The following is a 23447-nucleotide window of genomic DNA, read 5'->3' as shown; positions in this document are numbered from 1 at the left end:
TTGTGGGCACTGCAGGATTTTATACGTTTACAGCGTAATGTGTTACCAATGGTTTTCTTGGTGACTGTGGTCCCAGCTGCCTTGAGATCATTAACAAGTTCCCCCCGTGTAGTTTTAGGCTGATCTCTCACCTTCCTCATGATCAAGGACACCCCACAAGGTGAGATTTTCAATGGTGCTCCAGATCGATGTCGATTGACAGTCATTTTGCATTTCTTCCATTTTCTTACTATTGCACCAACAGTTGTCTCCTTCTCACCCACCATCTTACTTATGGTTTTGTAGCCCATTCCAGCTTTGTGCAGGTCTATGATCTTGTCCCTGACATCCTTAGAAAGCTCTTTGGTCTTGCCCATGTTGTAGAGGTTAGAGTCTGACTGATTAGTTGAGTCTGTGTACAGGAGTCTTTTATAAAGGTGACTATGTAAGACAGCTGTCTGTAATGCAGGTAACGAGTTGATTAGGAGTCTATCTGGTCTGTAGGAGGCAGAACTCTTAATGGTTGGTAGGGGATCAAATACTTATTTCTCACTGCAAAATGCAAATAAATGTATATAATTTATACAATGTGATGTTCTGGATTTTATTTTTGATATTCTATCAATGTTAAAATTAACCTACCCTTAGAATTATAGACTGTTCATGTTTTTGTCAGTGGGTGAACTTACAAAATCAGCAAGGGATCAAATCCTTATTTCCCCACTGTATGTATGTAATATAAATACATATATATATGTGTGTCACTGACATCTATATATCTATCTATTCTATGTGTATATATCTATTCTATTCTAACCTGTCACTGTGATTTTACTGATCGCGGCACATGAATTGCCGGCTTTTATTCTATCTTTTACCGAATGTTACCGACTTTTTCTGATTTTAAGATAAATGCTCGTGTTACCGATCACAAATCCAAATGTGCCATTTTCGTACCAAATTTATGTCTGGCGATCGTTTTCCAAACATATTCACTCATCTCTAATCAGTATATCACACGATCAGCATCAGGTGACAACATATAGATACGTCAGTATGTCACATGATCAGGGTCACATGACAACATATAGAGACATCAGTAGGTCACATGATCAGCGTCACATGACAACATATAGACACATCAGTAGGTCACATGATCAGCGTCACATGACAACATATAGAGACGTCAGGAGGTCACATGATCAGCGTCACATGACAACATATAGAGACGTCAGTAGGTCACATGATCAGCGTCACATGACAACATATAGAGACGTCAGGAGGTCACATGATCAGCGTCACATGACAACATATAGAGACGTCAGTAGGTCACATGATCAGCGTCACATGACAACATATAGAGACGTCAGTAGGTCACATGATCAGCGTCACATGACAACATATAGAGACGTCAGTAGGTCACATGATCATGGGCCATGGGCCAGAATGCTGGACATTGGGGGCAGAGATGCTGGACACACTGGGGGCAGAGATGCTGGGGACATTGGGGGCAGAGATGCTGGACACACTGGGGGCAGAGATGCTGGACACACTGGGGGCAGAGATGCTGGACACACTGGGGGCAGAGATGCTGGACACACTGGGGGCAGAGATGCTGGACACACTGGGGGCAGAGATGCTGGACACACTGGGGGCAGAGATGCTGGACATTGGGGGCAGAGATGCTGGACACACTGGGGGCAGAGATGCAGGACACACTGGGGGCAGAGATGCTGGACACACTGGGGGCAGAGATGCTGGGGACACTGGGGGGCAGAGATGCTGGACACACTGGGGGGCAGAGATGCTGGAGACACTGGGGGGCAGAGATGCTGGAGACACTGGGGGCAGAGATGCTGGACACACTGGGGGCAGAGATGCTGGACACACTGGGGGCAGAGATGCTGGACACACTGGGGGCAGAGATGCTGGACACACTGGGGGCAGAGATGCTGGACACACTGGGGGCAGAGATGCTGGACACACTGGGGGCAGAGATGCTGGACACACTGGGGGCAGAGATGCTGGACACACTGGGGGCAGAGATGCTGGACACACTGGGGGCAGAGATGCTGGACACACTGGGGGCAGAGATGCTGGGGACACTGGGGGCAGAGATGCTGGGGACACTGGGGGCAGAGATGCTGGACACACTGGGGGCAGAGATGCTGGACACACTGGGGGCAGAGATGCTGGACACACTGGGGGCAGAGATGCTGGGGACACTGGGGGCAGAGATGCTGGGGACACTGGGGGCAGAGATGCTGGACACACTGGGGGCAGAGATGCTGGGGACACTGGGGGCAGAGATGCTGGGGACACTGGGGGCAGAGATGCTGGACACACTGGGGGCAGAGATGCTGGACACACTGGGGGGCAGAGATGCTGGACACACTGGGGGCAGAGATGCTGGGGACACTGGGGGCAGAGATGCTGGACACACTGGGGGCAGAGATGCTGGACACACTGGGGGCAGAGATGCTGGACACACTGGGGGCAGAGATGCTGGACACACTGGGGGCAGAGATGCTGGACACACTGGGGGCAGAGATGCTGGGGACACTGGGGGCAGAGATGCTGGGGACACTGGGGGCAGAGATGCTGGGGACACTGGGGGCAGAGATGCTGGGGACACTGGGGGCAGAGATGCTGGGGACACTGGGGGCAGAGATGCTGGGGACACTGGGGGCAGAGATGCTGGGGACACTGGGGGCAGAGATGCTGGGGACACTGGGGGCAGAGATGCTGGGGACACTGGGGGCAGAGATGCTGGGGACACTGGGGGCAGAGATGCTGGGGACACTGGGGGCAGAGATGCTGGGGACACTGGGGGCAGAGATGCTGGGGACACTGGGGGCAGAGATGCTGGGGACACTGGGGGCAGAGATGCTGGGGACACTGGGGGCAGAGATGCTGGGGACACTGGGGGCAGAGATGCTGGGGACACTGGGGGCAGAGATGCTGGGGACACTGGGGGCAGAGATGCTGGGGACACTGGGGGCAGAGATGCTGGGGACACTGGGGGCAGAGATGCTGGGGACACTGGGGGCAGAGATGCTGGGGACACTGGGGGCAGAGATGCTGGGGACACTGGGGGCAGAGATGCTGGGGACACTGGGGGCAGAGATGCTGGGGACACTGGGGGCAGAGATGCTGGGGACACTGGGGGCAGAGATGCTGGGGACACTGGGGGCAGAGATGCTGGGGACACTGGGGGCAGAGATGCTGGGGACACTGGGGGCAGAGATGCTGGGGACACTGGGGGCAGAGATGCTGGACACACTGGGGGCAGAGATGCTGGACACACTGGGGGCAGAGATGCTGGACACACTGGGGGCAGAGATGCTGGACACACTGGGGGCAGAGATGCTGGACACACTGGGGGCAGAGATGCTGGACACACTGGGGGCAGAGATGCTGGACACACTGGGGGCAGAGATGCTGGACACACTGGGGGCAGAGATGCTGGACACACTGGGGGCAGAGATGCTGGACACACTGGGGGCAGAGATGCTGGACACACTGGGGGCAGAGATGCTGGACACACTGGGGGCAGAGATGCTGGACACACTGGGGGCAGAGATGCTGGACACACTGGGGGCAGAGATGCTGGACACACTGGGGGGCAGAGATGCTGGACACACTGGGGGCAGAGATGCTGGGGACACTGGGGGCAGAGATGCTGGGGACACTGGGTGCAGAGATGCTGGACACATTGGGGGCAATATGCTGGACACACTGGGGGCAGAGATGCAGGTCACACTGGGGGCAGAGATGCTGGACACACTGGGGGCAGAGATGCTGGACACACTGGGGGCAGAGATGCTGGACACACTGGGGGCAGAGATGCTGGGGACACTGGGGGGGAGAGATGCTGGGGACACTGGGGGGGAGAGATGCTGGGGACACTGGGGGGGAGAGATGCTGGACACACTGGGGGCAGAGATGCTGGACACATTGGGGGCAGAGATGCTGGACACACTGGGGGCAGAGATGCTGGACACACGGGGGGCAGAGATGCTGGGCACACTGGGGGCAGAGATGCTGGACACACTGGGGGCAGAGATGCTGGGGACACTGGGGGGGAGAGATGCTGGGGACACTGGGGGGGAGAGATGCTGGACACACTGGGGGCAGAGATGCTGGACACACTGGGGGCAGAGATGCTGGACACATTGGGGGCAGAGATGCTGGACACACTGGGGGCAGAGATGCTGGACACACTGGGGGCAGAGATGCTGGACACACTGGGGGCAGAGATGCTGGGGACACTGGGGGGGAGAGATGCTGGGGACACTGGGGGGGAGAGATGCTGGACACACTGGGGGCAGAGATGCTGGACACACAGGGGGCAGAGATGCTGGACACATTGGGGGCAGAGATGCTGGACACACTGGGGGGCAGAGATGCTGGACACACTGGGGGCAGAGATGCTGGGGACACTGGGGGCAGAGATGCTGGACACATTGGGGGCAGAGATGCTGGACTTTCCCTGAGGAAGTACATCTCCGAAACGCGCGTCGGGGTGGGTCTAGAGCGGACGCTCTCCCCACGTCAGCATCTGGTAAGACACCTCTTGGATATACCCTATATTGGCATATTTTCCTGCTATTTGCTGGTACGGGCTCCTGTCATATATGCAGCATGCTCAGAGATTTCCAATATGGAGCGTGCAGTAACTAGGGAGCACCTTGTACCTTCACTGTGCTTTGCCTGGTTGCTGATGTGTGGTGTGTGGTCGTGCTCCATGCGTACTGTACATGATATCTGCATTTTTTAACCCACTATTTCTGTATTCCTGGTTTTGTTATCTATAAATTTAATAAAGATTTTGTCTATTTTGGACGTTTTTTTGCACCTATTCTTCTGTGGTTTTTTACTGTATACTATATACAGAGCTCCTGTGTATAAAGTCACCGGTGATCACTGTATTACCTCCACACAGACGCTGCATACTAAGTTCAGATCTCCTGTGAATACTGGCACTTATGGTGATAGTATTGTGTTTTGTTTTATTACTGATCAGTACTGTAGTATTCAGTCACTATGTGGTGGTAATATTTGGTCTGGTCATGGTGTTGCGGTATTTGTCCCTTGTATGTGATATTTGGTCACTTTGTGGTGGTAATATGTGGTCTGGTCATGGTGCGGTGGTATTTGTCCCTTGTATGTGGTATTTGGTCACTCTGTGGTGATAATATGTGGTCTGGTCATGGTGCGGTGGTATTTGTTCTTTGTATGTGATATTATTCGGTCACTGGTGGTAATATGTGGTCTGGTCATGGTGTTGTATTTATTCCTTGTATGTGATATTATTGGTCATTTTAAAAATTGAAAAATAAATAAAATTATACCTAAATTATATTGCAGATTTTAACAAATATTTAATAGGTTATAATAGAGTAGGGCCCGGCCAAATGTGTCTACCGTGTTATGGTGGCGGCTTGAAAAATCTTTCGCCCAAAACAAAAGCTGCCGACTATATGTGGGAACTGTTTATGTGTGAATGTGTGATAGATGAGAAGCGGAGTTTCACTCAGCAACTATTTTTCTGGAATAATCTGGTTCAGGTATCTGCTATTCCTTCCTGGTATGTCCGCTGGCTGATATGACTGTTTGTTTTTCCCTTCCCCAGCATGTTTTCTCATTTTAATTCCTTGATGCCGATAAACAGTTTGGCTTTATCTTTCCATTTGGATCTATTTCCCCTTCTGACTTCTAATTCATCCCCTCCTATGTCTGTGACCAGTCTCCCTGCTGCCCCTCCATCCTGATCACACCTGGCCTATTTCATGAGCACTTAGCCTGTTATAGATCCAGAGACACAGGTCTGTCTGAACCTCGGTCTGTCTCTAGAAGGATAATAACAAATAAGACAGCAGAAATATGCCAGAAAAGAGCCAGAAGTGAACAGAAGGTAAGACTAACCACTGTTAATAAATGTACTAAATTTCTTTCCCTTTCCGCCACACTTATTCTCATCATGCAGACATACGCTCTAACAGTCTTGGCTCCCTTACTCCTCACTCTCCTTCGCTATCCTCAAACCCCAGCACCCTCTAACCAAGTAATAATCTCTCCTTCCCTCCTGCCTCCCCACCTGACCTCCTCTGCTGACCTGCTCCTCAACATCAGATCTCTCCTAATAAAACACAGAACAAGCCGCCCACTCTCCTTCTCCCACCTGCTCTGTCTCTCTCTGCTTCTCCTCACTGCTGGAGACATATCTCCCAATCCTGGACCCCCACAGCTCATACCTCCTATTACTACCACCTTCTATCCCTCTCAACCCAATATAAACACCCGAAATCTTGCCCACCTCAAATCCGTGCCCATGACGCCCACCTCCCTGCTCCCTCTCTCTGGATCACTCTGGAATGCCTGCTCCATCTGCAATAAACTCCACGTGATTCACGACCTCTTTACCTCTCGCAATCTTTTCTTTCTGGGCATCACCGAAACATGGCAGACACCCTCTGACACAGCCTCCCCTGCTGCGCTATGTTATGGTGGCCTCCACTTCACCCATACTCCTCGCCCTGGTAACAAACATTGTGGAGGAGTGGGCCTTCTCCTTTCTTCCAACTGTATCTTTAACCCAATCCCACCTCTATCCTCCCTTATCCTCCCCTCTTTTGAAGTCCACTCTGTCCGCATCTACTCCCCCTACAACCTCCAAATGGCCATCATATACCGACCTCAGGGCCCGGCCACTGCCTTTATTGACCAATTCTCCACCTAGCTCCTTCACTTTCTCTCTGCTGACATTCCCACCATCATCATGGGTGACTTCAACATCCCCATTGACACCCACCAGTCAGCAGCCTCCAAACTCCTGTCCCTTACTTCATCCTTTGGACTTACTCAGTGGTCATCCTCAGCCACCCACACAGACGGATATACATTAGAGCTGGTCTTCACCCATCTCTGCTCCCTATCTAACTTCACAACCTCCCCTCTCCCTCTATCTGACCACCATCTACTCACTTTCTCATCCCTGTCCTCCTCACCTGTCACCTATGTCCAGCACCATTCGCACCCACGCAGGAACCTTGCACACCTAGACACCAACACACTCTCTGACTCTATCCTACCACTGTCCTCTATATCCTCACTCCACGACACAGATACAGACACTGCTTTCTACAATGCCATTCTTGCATCAGCTATTGACACGGTCGACCCTATCATGCATAGCAGAGAGCGATGAATCAATAGACAACCCTGGCACAATAACATCACTGAAAAGCTTCGGCAAGCATCCAGAATTGCAGAACGGCATTGGAAGAAAACTCATTCACAAGACGATTTCACTGCACTCAAACAAGCAACACTGGCATTCAAATCAGCTCTCACCTCTGCTACAGGCCTACTTCACAACCCTCGGATCTTCCTTATCCCACAACCCCAAACAGTTGTTCAACACTTTTAACTCCCTCATCTGCCCACCACTCCCCCCTCCGAGTTCCCTAATCATTGCCGAGGACTTTGCAACGCACTTCAAAAATAAGATAGACCAAACAAGGCAAGTCTTTGTTGTCCAACCACCACAACCTCTTTGTAGAGACCAATGCCCAAACCCCATAACTTCCCTCTCCAAAATCACTGAAGGGGAGCTTGCTCATCTCTCCAAATCACACCTCACCACTTGTGCACTTGACCCCATCCCATCCCACCTCCTCCCTAACCTCACCACCACACTAATCCCATCCCTATCCCATCTCTTCAACCTTTCACTAACTTCTGGTACCTTCCCCTCTGCTTTCAAACATGCCATAATCACACCTATCCTCAAAAAGCCATCCCTTGACCCAAGCGCTATGTCCAGCTATCGCCCCATATCTTTGCTCCCATTTGCTTCCAAACTCCTTGAGCAGCACGTCCATGCTGAACTTTCCTCTCACTTTGTATCTAACTCTCTCTTCGACAACCTACAATCTGGCTTCCGTCCCCACCATTCCACTGAGACTGCCCTGACCAAAATTACTAACGACTTACTTACAGCCAATTCTCTATACTCCTCCTCCTAGACCTGTCCTCTGCCTTCGACACAGTTGACCACTGCCTGCTACTACAGATCTTCCTCTCTTCCTTTGGGGTCAAAGACCTTGCCCTATCTTGGATCTCCTCATACCTTGCCAACCACACATTTAGCGTTTCCTACTCCCATACTACCTCTTCATCTCGCCCCCTCTCTGTTGGAGTCCCCCAAGGCTCTGTCCTAGGACCCTTACTCTTCTCAATCTATACACTCGGCCTGGGACAACTCATGAGGTCCTATGGCTTCCAGTACCATCTATATGCCGATGACACTCAGATCTACCTCTCTGGCCCAGATGTCACCTCTCTGCTGTCCAGAATCCCAGAGTGTCTATCGGCCATATCCTCCTTCTCCTCTCGCTTCCTCAAGCTGAATGTGGACAAACCTGAACTCATCATCTTTCCTCCATCACGCATATCTACCCTGCCTGATCTATCTATCACAATAAATGAAATCACACTTTCCCCTGTCCCCAAAATCCGCTGCCTTGGAGTAACCCTCGACTCTGCCCTGTCCTTCAAACCGCACATCCAAGCTCTCGCCACTTCCTGTCGCCACCAGCTAAAAAATATTTCCAGAATCCATCCTTTCCTCAACCCACACTCTACCAAAATGCTCATGCATGCCCTCATCATCTCCCGCCTCGACTACTGCAACATACTCCTCTGTGGCCTACCTTCTAACACTCTCGCACCTCTCCAGTCCATCCTTAACTCTGCTGCCCGACTAATTAATCTCTCTCCTCGCTACACTCCTGCTTCTCCTCTGTAAATCCCTTCACTGGCTCCCAATTTCCCAGCGTATCCAGTTTAAATTACTAACACTGACCTACAAAGCCATCCATAACCTTTCTCCTCCGTATATTTCCACACTAATCTCTCAATACCTTCCCTCACGTGATCTCTGATCCTCCCAAGACCTCTTCCTTTCCTCCACGCTTATTCGCTTCTCACTCAATCGCCTCCAAGACTTCTCCCGAATATCACCCATCCTCTGGAATTCTGTGCCCCAACACAACCGGTTATCCACTACTTTTGGATCCTTCAAAAGAAACCTGAAAACCCATCTCTTCAAGGAAGCTTACAACCTGTAATGACCACACGGCCACCTCAACACCATTGGAGCTACCGCAACCCTCAACCTACTGTCTCCTTCCCCATAATCCTGTAGAATGTAAGCCCGCAAGGGCAGGGTCCTCGCCCCTCTGTACCAGCCTGTCATTGTTAGTTTTCTTTACTGTAAATGATATTTGTATTTTGATGTAACCCTTTTTCATGTACAGAACCATGGAATTAATGGTGCTATATAAATAATAATAATAATAATAATAATAATAATGATGACCCCGTTGCATGACCCCATCACATGACCAGGGGGCCCACAGAGTCTGAACAGCCCGGGGCCCTGGCTACCCTTAATCCACCCCTGCATACACCCAAAAACAGCATGCAACAATCTCCAGGAGCAACAGCAATGATGACCTCCAACTCAGCACTGCAACTCCAAGGAGCTAGGAAGCAAAACTTTCACTGGCAAGGAAGAGAAGGTCTGGCAAGATTTTATAGCAAAAGGAAATGACCAGGTCAGGAACAGCTGTGAGATGCTGCTGCAAGGTTCTAATCAGTATAGAAAGGGTCGTTAACCTCTTCAGCACCAAAGGAAATAAAACCTATTTAATAGGAAACACAGACACACAGACTGAATGGAAGATCTGCTATTCACAATGCGTAGTAACCTTCTAACCCCAGATCTCCCAGGAGGACGTGATCCACTTGTGACAGCTAGACAGGCACAACACTGGAGGAGGTCTGGAGTAGTAAAACCAACAACTGCTGCACCAATCGACCATGCCAAGGCATAGAACCAGAGAGACTTCCAAATAATAAGAAAATATGTGGTTTCTCCAGGCACTGGCACAAGGGAGGATGAGCCAAAGGTAAATGAAGAAGGATAAAACATTAAAAATAAAATATCCTTCTTCATTTACCTTTGGCTCATTACCCCTTATAGCAGCGCCCAGAGAAACCCCATCTTTTGTTAGTCCGTGGATTTTGTCTTCATCAGACCCCTTTACCTTCACCAGACTCCTGCTCCAAACTTCTCTATCCTTCCGCCATCTCTTCTGTCCTTTCACGGACACATTTCTCCTCTCCAGAATAGTCTGCAAATGCCACACTCCTCTGTTCCCTCATCCACACCCCTCTGTCCTCCTCCATGTTCCTACGACCCCTTCAGACACAGGAGTTCAGTGATACAGGCACTAGTTCCACAAGTCTCTTCCTAAGGTTTTTCCATCTGTTTTGGTTATCAGAAGATACTTACATGGGTAGTCCATCCTCTACCCGATATGTTCCCAGGCGGCTGCGGAAGTCCAGTAATCCATCTACTCCATTGTATTTCCTCTTTTTCTGCTGCATTCTAGAGAAGCATGAGAAACATTACTGATCTATGGATAACCATCACTCTCCGCTCATCTGCTACTGACAATATGCATGAAACAGTTAATAAAATCAGAGGCCTCCAAACCATCTCAGTTGGTTTCAAATGTGGGAGTTGTCCCACTGTCCAAGGATACTAATGTTATGTCCTGAGGACATCGATACAGTTAGATCCCTGATCCACAATTTAGGTCTAGAGACTAAAAGACCTGGAAAATCCTTCAGATATCGTGTCATTACCAATTCATATCCCAAGGCAGTAGAGTCCTGATCAGTAACATAGGAGCAAAGATGTAACTAGAAACATAGGCAAGTGAGGGTCACTGTGGAAGCTTCATACGGAGTGTGGAGGAATGTCCGGTGAGGATACTCTGTGTGCCGAGAATGTTCTGTGGGGACAACATACTATGTGGGGGAATGCATTGTGGGGAGAGTATACGGAGGGTGGGAGATTGCACTCTGAGGATATCCAACAACAACAAAGTTATTCTACACTTTAACCCCCCCCTCCAACCGCCACTGCCAATCCGACCCTCCGACCTCTCTCATCTCTGCAGAAGACTTAGTTGCACATTTCAAATATAAGATTGACCAGACAAGAAAAGCATTTACAGGTCAACCATCACAAACCCTAAGTAGAACAGACAATTGCCCTTCCTACATAACCTTCCTCATCACCATCACTGAAGGAGAGCTTACTCATCTTCTCTCCAATACATCTCACCACTAGTGAGGGGGAAAATCCCTGGATGTTCGGGTCTGGTGGGTTCGCAGAACATTTTAAACAAATATTATCCGAATCCCATTTAGATGAAGCCCAAACCTGCGTTGTTTGTCACGCTGTCATCTGCATGTCAGCACGTCAAACACGGGCTCTCATCGGAGGTAAGATCATTACCATTGGTCAGATAGCTGCGGTTCCAATGCTGTCAGAAGACAGCGTCAGCCAGCAGCTGTGATTGGCAGTAAAACTTTAACTACTGGTCACAAGGGCGTTGGCTGATGTGAGTACTACTGATAATAACAGCAAGAGCAGGTGCCACTGATGGGAGTATTCATCAGCTGGCGCCTGTGCTATAAATAAATAAAATGACGTAGGGTCTGTTATATAACCAGTGTGGCAAAACTGACAGCCAACCCTCAGCTGTTAGCTTTATCGTGGCTGGTTATAAAAAAAAGAGGTGTCCCCAAGCAGTATTTTAAAATCATTTAAATAAATAATTTAAAAATAGGCATGGGATCTCCCCCATTTTTGACAATCAGCGAAGCTATTGCAGACACCTGGGGTCTGGTATTCTCAGGGGGCATGTATATTGCCCCACCCAAGGCTAAAAATAGCAGCCTCCCTAGAAGAGGCACTTCTATTATATGCGGCAATTCTGGCTCTTTGTCCCGCTCTTCCGACTTGCCCTGTAGTGATGGCAAGTGGGGTAATATTTGTGGAGTTGATGTCAGCTGTTTTATAGCCCACAGATTAGTAATGGAGAATCGTCTATAAGAAGCCCCCATTATGAACCCCATAATCATACTATAAATAAAAAACACCCAGAATAAAGTTTGGTACATTATTTGAAAAAAAAATTCTACACTATGTTTTACAATTTTATTTTACAATTAAGAAACAAATTGATACCTTTATACCAAATTTATATATTTCACCTCACGCCTAATCCATTTAAGCCCTTGACCCCTGTAAAAAAAATGAAAATAATAAACAATCATCTTTACGCATAATCCACCTATGCCCATGTCTTCTGTAAAAAAAGACAAATAATAAACCATATCCCTCACCTGTCCAAAGTGAAAATGTCACATAGTAACATAGTTATTAAGGTTGAAGGAAGACTTTAAGTCCATCTAGTCCAACCCATAGCCTAACCTAATATGCCCTAACATGTTGATCCAGAGGAAGGCAAAAAAAAACCATGTGGCAAAGAGTAAGCTCCACATTGGGGAAAAAAATTCCCGACTCCACATACGGCAATCAGACTAGTTCCCTGGATCAACGCCCTATCGAGGAATCTAGTGTATATACCCTGTAACATTATACTTTTCCAGAAATGTATCCAGTCCCCTCTTAAATGTAAGTAATGAATCACTCATTACAACATCATACGGCAGAGAGTTCCATAGTCTCACTGCTCTTACAGTAAAGAATCCGCGTCTGTTATTATGCCTAAACCTTTTTTCCTCCAGACGTAGAGGATGCCCCCTTGTCCTTGTCTCAGGTCTATGATTAAAAAGATCATCAGAAAGGTCTTTGTACTGTCCCCTCATATATTTATACATTAAAATAAGATCACCCCTTAGTCTTCGTTTTTCCAAACTAAATAGCCCCCAGTGTAATAACCTATCTTGGTATTGCAGACCCCCCAGTCCTCTAATAACCTTGGTCGCTCTTCTCTGCACCCGCTCCAGTTCAGCTATGTCTTTCTTAAACACCGGAGACCAGAACTGTGCACAGTATTCTAAGTGTGGTCGCACTAGTGACTTGTATAGAGGTAAAATTATGTTCTCCTCATGAGCATCTATGCCTCTTTTAATGCATCCCATTATTTTATTTGCCTTTGTAGCAGCTGCCTGACACTGGCCACTGAATATGAGTTTGTCATCCACCCATACACCCAGGTCTTTTTCATTGACGGTTTTGCCCAGAGTTTTAGAATTAAGCACATAATTATACATCTTATTACTTCTACCCAAGTGCATGACCTTACATTTATCCCCTTTAAAGCTCATTTGCCATTTATCAGCCCAAGCTTCTAGTTTACATAAATCATCCTGTAATATAAAATTGTCCTCCTCTGTATTGATTACCCTGCAGAGTTTAGTGTCATCTGCAAATATTGACATTCTACTCTGAATGCCCCCTACAAGGTCATTAATAAATATGTTAAAAAGTAGAGGGCCCAATACTGACCCCTGTGGTACCCCACTGCTAACCGCTACCCAGTCCGAGTGTGCTCCATTAATAACCACCCTTTGTTTCCTATCCCTGAGCCAGCTCTCAACCCACTTGCACATATTTTCCCCTATCCCCATTATTCTCATTTTATGTATCAACCTTTTGTGTGGCACCGTATCAAAAGCTTTTGAAAAGTCCATATACACTACATCCACTGGGTTCCCTTGGTCCAGTCCAGAACTTACCTCTTCATAGAAACTGATCAAATTAGTCTGACATGAACGGTCCCTAGTAAACCCGTGCTGATACTGGGTCATGAGGTTATTCCTCTTCAGATACTCCAGTATAGCGTCCCTTAGAATGCCCTCCAGGATTTTACCCACAGTAGAGGTTAAGCTTACTGGCCTATAGTTTCCGAGTTCAGTTTTTGTCCCCTTTTTGAATATTGGCACCACATTTGCTATACGCCAGTTCTGTGGTACAGACCCTGTTATTATGGAGTCTTTAAAGATTGCCATAATCCATGTCTGGGATATGTGGTTTACAACCTGAACCGTGCCAAGATGCAACCGTCCAGGCTGAAAACCTCGGGAGAATGAGGTGTTCCGAGCACAGCCTCAGTGACTAGCGGTGATGTCATCGAGGTTACCGCAGGTCACTGAGGCTAAATTCACACACTTCACTGTGAGACGGGACAATGAACTTCAGTGACCTGAATGAGTGCTCACGATGATCTCATTGAGGTCATCGCAGTTCATCTTCCTGACACTTCACAACAGAGGAAGAAGTGCAGGCTAGATCTTATGCATACAAAAGGCCAAACCCAAGACTTAATACAGAAGGAACTCTATAATTCCATTGTTATTATAGTCGGTAGTCGCATTGTGTGGATGGGGATTGTAGACGAAGGGAAGTGGTCACAACAAGGGGTCTCACATACAGTCCCAGGTGATGGGCTGCTGGAATATTCTTCATTCTTTGAGCTAAAACCTAATGTTTAAGAGGGAGGGTGTGTACATTTCTGCCATTCAGGGGGCTGATCCCAGGGAGGGAAGAAAGAAGCCACAGGTTTAGATATGGAGTGGAGAGAGTGACTTTGAGAGGAGAGGATCCAGGCTGCAGTGGATGGATGGACGGCCTATGGAGTTTTGTAGATCGGTTGTCGGCTGTGCTGGCTCGCCCGTTACGGTTGAGAGATCTGTCATTTGGATTTAACAAATTTTCTTAAGGACTGTTGGTCCTGAATACATGGACATCGATAGTGATATTTGTCATCTGGAGGAGCCTGGACTGTGACTACAGACTATACTGGCTGGAAATACCAAAAGCTGTGGGCCAGGCAAAAGTTGGGAGACAGTTATTATCGCCTGGTATGGGGGCAGTGGGAATATCAGCCCTGGGGAAGGGATCTTGTGGACTGAGGACATTGCATTTTGGGCATCTTTCTAGATGTGTTGTAAAACCATGTACGTATGTAATAAAAAATAGTTGCATCGTTAACCTGCCTAGGTGATTATTACAACCCACAAACTCAGATCTTCACCCTCACTAACTGCACATTGAGAGTATACCACTCCTACTTGTCATCCTGCCCTTTCTCTGTAGGTTTCCCTCAAGGCTCTGTCCTGGGACCTCTTCTCCTGTCTATCTATTTCTTTGGCCTGGGACAGCGGATAAAGTCCCATGGCTTCCAGTACCACCTATACCCTGACAACAATAAGATCTACCTCTCTTGCCTAGATGTCACTTCTCTGCTATCCAGAATCCCAGAGTGTCTATCAGCCACGTCCTCTTTATTCTCCTTTCATTTCTTATAGCTCAATGTGGCCAAAACTGAACTCCTCATCTTTCTTCCATCTTACCTAAAGGTACTGTCACACTAGACGATATCGCTAGCGATCCGTGACGTTGCAGCGTCCTCGCTAGCGATATCGTCCAGTGTGACAGGCAGCAGCGATCAGGCCCCTGCTGGGAGATCGCTGGTCGGGGAAGAAAGTCCAGAACTTTATTTGGTCGCTGGACTCCCCGTAGACATCGCTGAATCGGCGTGTGTGACACCGATTCAGCGATGTCTTTGCTGGTAACCAGGGTAAACATCGGGTAACTAAGCGCAGGGCCGCGCTTAGTAACCCGATGTTTACCCTGGTTACCATCCTAAAAGTAAAAAAACAAACAGTACATACTTACCTACAGCCGTCTGTCCTCCAGCGCTGTGCTTCTCTGCTCTCCTCCTGCTCTGGCTGTGAGCCTCGGTCAGCCGGAAAGCAGAGCGCTGACGTCACCGCTCTGCTTTCTGGCTGCCCGGCGCTCACAGCCAGACCAGAGAAGCAGAGCGCCGAGGACAGACAGCGGTAGGTAAGTATGTAGCGTTTGTTTTTTTACTTTTTAGGATGGTAACCAGGGTAAACATCGGGTTACTAAGCGCGGCCCTGCGCTTAGTTACCCGATGTTTACCCTGGTTACCGGGGACCTCGGGATCGTTGGTCGCTGGAGAGCTGTCTGTGTGACAGCTCTCCAGCGACCAAACAGCGACGCTGCAGCGATCCGGATCGTTGTCGGTATCGCTGCAGCGTCGCTAAGTGTGACGGTACCTTAACTCCCCTACCAGATTTATATCACAATAAATGACCTAACGCTTTTCCCTATACCGGAAGTCCACTGCCTAGGAGTAACCATCGACTCTGCCCTGTCCGTCAATTCCTTTATCCGAGCTCTTGCCACTTCCTGCTTCTTCCAACTCAAAATATCTCCAGAATTCATTTTAGTGCATGCCCTCATCATCTCCCACCTCAACTACTGCAATAACCTCCTCTGTGGCCTCTCTGCTGACAGTCTCGCATCTCTCCAGCCTGATATTAACACTATGCACGACTAATCCACCTCTCTCCTTGCTACTCCTCTACAATTCTCTCCCAGTGCTTCGAGTTCCCCTACGTACCCAGTTAAAACTGCTACCATTGACCTACAAGGCCATAAATGATCTGTCTCACTCGTATATCTCCGAAGTCCCGATATCTTCCCTCACATAATCTCTAGTCCTCCCAAAACTTCCTTCTCTCCTCCACACTTGTATCTTCCTCACTCAACCGCCTTCAAGACTTCTCCTGAGAATCCCTTGTCTTCTGGAATTATGTGACTCAACACGTCCAATTATCCACGACATTCGGAGTTTTCAGATGGGACTCAAAAACCCATGTCTGCAAGAAAGCTTACAGATTGAAATGACCCTGCTGCCACCGCACCACCAGCAGAGCTGCCGCAACCTCCCACCCTACTATCTCCTTCTCCATTATCTTATGGACCAGGTGTGGGGATTTATTTTCTGTCAAGGATCATTTGGATATTTATATAATCCTTAGGGGGCGTACAAATTGCGTGCTAACTAAGCTCACAAAGTATTTCCTGAGGCTGGCACGGGATTCAGGTCATAATTTTTAATTACACGCACCTCAGCATTCAATACAGGAGTGCTCAGGAATCTGCCCAGGGGCTGGACAAAAGTTCCTCGTGGGATGTAGACATCCCGCAGGCTTGGGGTTCCCCACGACTGCTGTAGACTGTAATCCACAAGATCAAAACCTTCTCAGCTCTGTACCAGTCTGTCATTGTTAGCTTGTTCATTATATTATATATTTGTTTGGTATGTAACCTTCTCACATGTACAGCAGTAACTTCATATTATGTGTGGGGGAATGTACTGTGGGCAGCAGAGCATACTGTGTGTGTGGGGGAATGTACTGTGGGGAGAGTATACTGTGTGTGGGGGAATGTATGGTGGGGACATCATACTGTGTGTGGGGAATGTACTGTGTGGACATCATACTGTGTGTGTGGGGGAATGTACGGTGGGGACATCATACTGTGTGTGGGGAATGTACTGTGGGGACATCATACTGTGTGTGTGGGGGAATGTACTGTGGGGAGAGTATACTGTGTGTGGGGGAATGTATGGTGGGGACATCATACTGTGTGTGGGGAATGTACTGTGTGGACATCATACTGTGTGTGTGGGGGAATGTACGGTGGGGACATCATACTGTGTGTGGGGAATGTACTGTGGGGACATCATACTGTGTGTGTGGGGGAATGTACTGTGGGGAGAGTATACTGTGTGTGGGGGAATGTATGGTGGGGACATCATACTGTGTGTGGGGAATGTACTGTGGGGACATCATACTGTGTGTGTGGGGGAATGTACGGTGGGGACATCATACTGTGTGTGGGGAATGTACTGTGGGGACATCATACTGTGTGTGTGGGGGAATCTATGGTGGGGACATCATACTGTGTGTGGGGAATGTACTGTGGGGACATCATACTGTGTGTGTGGGGGAATGTACTGTGAGGACATCATACTGTGTGGGGGAATGTACTGTAGGGACATCATACTGTGTGTGTGGGGGAATGTACTGTGGGGACATCATACTGTGTGTGGGGAATGTACTGTAGGGACATCATACTGTGTGTGGGGGAATGTACTATGGGGGCATCATACTGTGTGTGGGGAATGTACTGTGGGGGCATCATACTGTGTGTGGGGGAATGTACTGTGGGGACATCATACTGTGTGGGGGAATGTACTGTGGGGACATCATACTGTGTGTGGGGGAATGTACTGTGGGGACATCATACTGTGTGTGGGGGAATGTAATGTGGAGACATCATACTGTGTGTGGAGGAATGTACTGTGGAGACATCATACTGTGTGTGGGGAGCAATGTACTGAGGGGACAACATACTGTGTGTGGGGGAATGTACTGTGGGGACTTCATACTGTGTGTGTGGAGGAATGTAATGTGGGGACTTCATACTGTGTGTGGGGGGAATGTACTGTGGGGAGATCATACTGTGTGGGGAGCAATGTACTGAGGGGACAACATACTGTGTGTGGGGGGAATGTACTGTGGGGAGATCAGACTGTATGTGGGGGAATGTACTGTGGGGACTTCATACTGTGTGTGTGGAGGAATGTAATGTGGGGACTTCATACTGTGTGTGGGGGGAATGTACTGTGGGGAGATCAGACTGTGTGGGGGAATGTACTGTGGGGACTTCATACTGTGTGTGGGGGGAATGTACTGTGGGGAGATCAGACTGTGTGGGGGAATGTACTGTGGGGACATCATACTGTGTGTGTGGGGAATGTACTGTGGGGACATCATACCGTGTGTGGGGGAATGTACTGTGGGGACATCATACTGTGTGTGGAGGAATGTACTGTGGGAACATCATACTGAGTGTGGAGGAATGTACTGTGGGGACATCATACTGTGTGGGGGGAATGTACTGTGGGGACATCATACTGAGTGTGGAGGAATGTACTGTGGGGACATCATACTGTGTGTGAGGAATGCACTGTGGGGACATCATACTGTGTGTGAGGAATGCACTGTGGGGACATCATACTGTGTGTGAGGAATGCACTGTGGGGACATCATACTGTGTGTGGGGGAATGTACTGTGGAGACCTCATACTGTGTGGGGGAATGTAATGTGGGGGCATCATACTGTGTGGGGGAATGTAATGTGGGGACATCATACTGTGTGAGGAATGTACTGTGGGACATTATACTGTGTGGGGTAATGTACCGTGGGGACATCATACTGTGTGGGGGAATGTACCGTGGGGACATCATACTGTGTGGGGAATGTACTGTGGGGACATCATACTGTGTGGGGGAATGTACTGTGGAGACATCATACTGTGTGTGTGGAGGAATGTACTGTGAGGACATCATACTGTGTCTGGGGGAATGTAATGTGGGGACATCATACTGTGTGGGGGAATGTACTGTGGGGAGATCAGACTGTATGTGGGGGAATGTACTGTGGGGACTTCATACTGTGTGTGTGGAGGAATGTACTGTGGGGACATCATACTGTGTGTGGAGGAATGTAATGTGGGGACTTCATACTGTGTGTGGGGGAATGTACTGTGGAGACATCATACTGTGTGTGGGGGAATGTACTGTGGGGACACCATACTGTGTGGGGGGAATGTACTGTGGAGACCTCATACTGTGTGTGAGGAATGTACTGTGGGGACATCATACTGTGTGGGGGAATGTACTGTGGGGGCATCATACTGTGTGGGGGGAATGTACTGTGGAGACATCATACTGTGTGTGAGGAATGTACTGTGGGGACACCATACTGTGTGGGGGGAATGTACTGTGGAGACATCATACTGTGTGTGGGGAATGTACCGTGGGGACATCATACTGTGTGTGAGGAATGTACTGTGGGGGCATCATACAGTGTGGGGGGAATGTACTGTGGGGACATCATACTGTGTGGGGGAATGTACTGTGGGGATATCATACTGTGTGGGGGAATGTACTGTGGGGGCATCATACTGTGTGGGGGGAATGTACTGTGGGGGCATCATACTGTGTGGGGGGAATGTACTGTGGAGACATCATACTGTGTGTGAGGAATGTACTGTGGGGACACCATACTGTGTGGGGGGAATGTACTGTGGAGACATCATACTGTGTGTGAGTAATGTACTGTGGGGGCATCATACAATGTGGGGGGAATGTACTGTGGGGGCATCATACTGTGTGGGGGAATGTACTGTGGGGGCATCATACTGTGTGGGGGAATGTACTGTGGGGGCATCATACTGTGTGGGGGAATGTACTGTGGGGACATCATACTGTGTGGGGGAATGTACTGTGGGGGCATCATACTGTGTGGGGGAATGTACTGTGGGGGCATCATACTGTGTGGGGGGAATGTACTGAAATAGAAGTTGTTGTGGTGCAGAATTTGTCTCTTTTGTATGTGACAACCCTCTATATACTGAGACTGACAACCAATGTCGCAGCTCCTCACATCACAACACTGGATTAATATCTTGTTCCAGGAGCCATTTTATAATAATCTCTATAATTAAAGAGTCAGGAAGCTGGTCGGCGCTCCGTGTGATCGTCGTGGATGTGGAGAGGAACCCCGGCCTCTGGTGAGAAGAATCGCTTATCTGCTCCAGTGACATCCAGACAACAGACGTTTCCGCCGTCCCTGGCTGATCGGTAATGGGGCCGCCATAGAGTGGGATTAGTGATGTCGTAACACCAAAGAATCGACGTCACCACAATTAAAACCGCAAACTAATTCTACACATCTATAAGTTCTACAAAAGTCTGCAGCAAATTTGTGATCCAATAACAGAATACAGAACTGAAAAGATGGTAACAAATTGCAAGCTTTCGAGACTACATACATCTCTTCACCAAAAGTCTCTTCTCGAAACCTTGCAATTTGTTACCATCTTTTCAGTTAGCCATTAAAAGGTATCAACCACTGAGGACTCTCAATTCTAAATATTTTTCTTTAATAACAGAATAATCATCCAGACTGATCGATACATCAGTTATTTCTCAGACATGTCATTTTCACGAGGATGTCAAAAGGTTTGTTTTTTCCAAAAATATTTTTCCATTCAGTCTTACTCCAGTGATGCACATAAAGGATTGTTTTCCATCCTCGGAGATAATTCTGACATCCTCATGAAAATGAATTACACTACGTCTGACGTGTGAGGAATAATTGATGTATCCATGAGTCTGGATGATTATTCTGTTATTGGATCACAACTTTGTTGCAGATTTTTGTAGAACTTTTACGTGTGTAGAATTATTTTACGGTTTTAATTGTGGTGACGTCGTTTCCTTGGTGTTACAGCATCACTAATCCCGCTCTTTGGCGGTCCCATTACTGATCAGCCTGGGACGGCGGAAACATCTGTTGTCTGGATGTCATTGAGCAGATAAGCGATTCTTCTCAGCAGAGGCCGGGGTTCCTCTCCATTTCCTCACGGTCACCGTCTGCTCCATCTACAATCTCTCCTCACTTATCTTCTGAGATTTCGCCATATTGGATGAAGAAAGAAAATGTCTCACTCTTGTGCCGGGTCGTACGTTCCCCGGTCGTGTCTCTCAGCATTGTAAAGTGGAGGGTTGTAGTCCGGGAAGTCCACCTGTAGAAAGACGACAGTGTGAGAAAAGCCACCAGTGTCCTTACATGAGGAGTAAACGGAGAGCGACGAATACTGGGGGGTCAGAGTCCACAGGACGACTTATACGCCCCCCAAATTACCCGGACATGCAGATATATCTACAGACACCCAGACACAACAGACGTATCTCCATACACCAAGAGATGCCGACATATATCCAGACACCCAGACATGCAGACGTATCTCCAGACACCCAGACATGCAGATATATCTACAGACTGTGAGGCATTGACCGGTGTCATATGTCAGGGTCACTATGTGTCCGCCAGGATGCGCTCAGAAGCGTATTAGATCCACTGGAGTGCCTTGTGGTTACAAGGCAGAATAAAAGTAAGTTTGAACCTGGTCAAGTTATTTTTGACCAAGGAGCTTGTTCAGGAAAACCAGGCCATGGGCTTTTATTTTTGAAACGGACTGCATGAAGGTAGTGGGGTCTGGTCCATTTCCTCCAGCCCAGATCTTATAAGTGACCCATAGCGCCCACATCTCCTCTCAGCTGCGAGCCCTTAGGTGCACATAAATTCAAAGCCATGAATCTGACCAGACGTGTCTGACCATCTTTCAAATTCCATCTTTTAAATTACAGATTTTTAATTACTGTAACACCTGCACTGGGAACTGTTAGGGCAGCTACTGGTATACTGGGATTTACAGACACTAAGAAGAGCTTTGCAGCTGCTGTTATACCAGGACCTACAGACATTAGCAGATTTTCCTCTGAGCTGCAGTGGACTACAATTCCCAAGGACCCCTGGACTACAATTCCCAGGGATCCTTGTTTGAGTCAGATGACACAGCTTGGATTGGAGGAGGAGGGACTTGGAGGCAGGAGCTGGGGAGAAAGTGAAACTAAGAATACACAGGAAGAAAAGAGCGTGGTATCTTGTTGGGAGAGACGGAGCACGGGGGGCTTGCCTGGCCCCATGCTGCAGGGTTGCTGTCCTCCCGGATATACTCGTGTTGCTGGAGAGAGTGTGACTTTGTGTTACCCTCTGGAGCAAGTTGCATCAAAAACTTGGAGATTTCTGCCTGCACTCCCACCGTATAAAGGACTGAATCCGGCCGCCCCCAGCTGGTGTCCAGAGAACCATCCGACCGTTAGAGACGTGCCGTGAGTGACTTTCTGAGACTTGTGGTCCTACCAGCGTTATTTATAGTGAGTACATTACAGCTCAGACTATTGCCAGTTATATTCGTCTAAGTGCACCAACTGTTTTAATTTGCGCGCCTGCATCCGCGGCAACTGGGCCCCAACGTTTGGACTGAGTTAAACTAGAAGAAACAAACAAAAAACCCTACTACGTTATACTTGCAGGGTTGAAGTAGAATTAGAGTGAGATGTGTATATGACCTTGACAGAGCACAGTTATTTGTATTTCATGTTATTCTTTTAAATCCATCTAATTTATGCTGCATAGCAATAAACCTGTTAAACTGTTTTACTCCTGATCCCTGTGAGTGTGTACTGAGAGTGGCAGGGGTTTCCCGAATCAGCCCCTGGCAGAAGATAATAGCCCTTCTGCAGTCCCAGAGAGAGAACTCCAATCAAGATTCGGGTGGAGGCACTGCGCCCTGGAGAGGTGAGACCCCCCATAACACCCAGTGTACCGTGGTAGCCCTAAAGGGGTGTTACAGTGGAGGCACTGCTGAGATCTAGAAGTAACACAGGAGTATTTACTATGGAGACTTTAACAGAACAAGAAGTGTATTTATGGTGTGAAGAGATGGATGTTCCCGCCAAACAAAGCTTTGCAGTGAGTGGTGAGCTCTGTGATGCGTCTGATGAAGAGATACTGGAAATAGTTAACCGACTCACTGAACTTGCCCACCCTAAAGTGGTTGATCGCAGGAAGGAAAAGGGGGGACAGTTACCCACAGCCCTGATTTCATCCGGGCAGATCTTGAGGAAAGAATACTTCCCCTCTATGGTAGTTGTGTCTTCAGAGTATGGTCGACAATGGCAGATCACTTGGCCTACTGAGTCCGAAGTTGAGACCCGGCAACAGGAATCAACCACTCAGCCTAGAAAGACTAGTATATCTCCACCTTCTACTCCACCTAGAT

The 23447-nt window shown here is 48.3% G+C and overlaps 1 protein-coding gene across 1 annotated transcript in view; it reads right to left on the bottom strand.

Moving 5' to 3' along the window:
* Positions 1-23447, bottom strand: part of LOC138671448 (transient receptor potential cation channel subfamily M member 2-like) — a 348271-nt gene that overhangs the window by 28457 nt on the left and 296367 nt on the right. The window contains exons 28-29 of the mRNA XM_069759624.1: positions 21268-21344; positions 10343-10438 (exon numbers count right to left, since the gene is read on the bottom strand). Coding sequence (XP_069615725.1) covers positions 10343-10438; positions 21268-21344 — 173 coding nt within the window. The remainder of the gene's footprint in view (positions 1-10342; positions 10439-21267; positions 21345-23447) is intronic.

The sequence above is a fragment of the Ranitomeya imitator genome, chromosome 3 (assembly GCF_032444005.1).
Source record: "Ranitomeya imitator isolate aRanImi1 chromosome 3, aRanImi1.pri, whole genome shotgun sequence".
Taxonomy (NCBI): Eukaryota; Metazoa; Chordata; class Amphibia; order Anura; family Dendrobatidae; genus Ranitomeya; species Ranitomeya imitator.
This window is presented reverse-complemented; position numbering and strand designations above follow the sequence as displayed.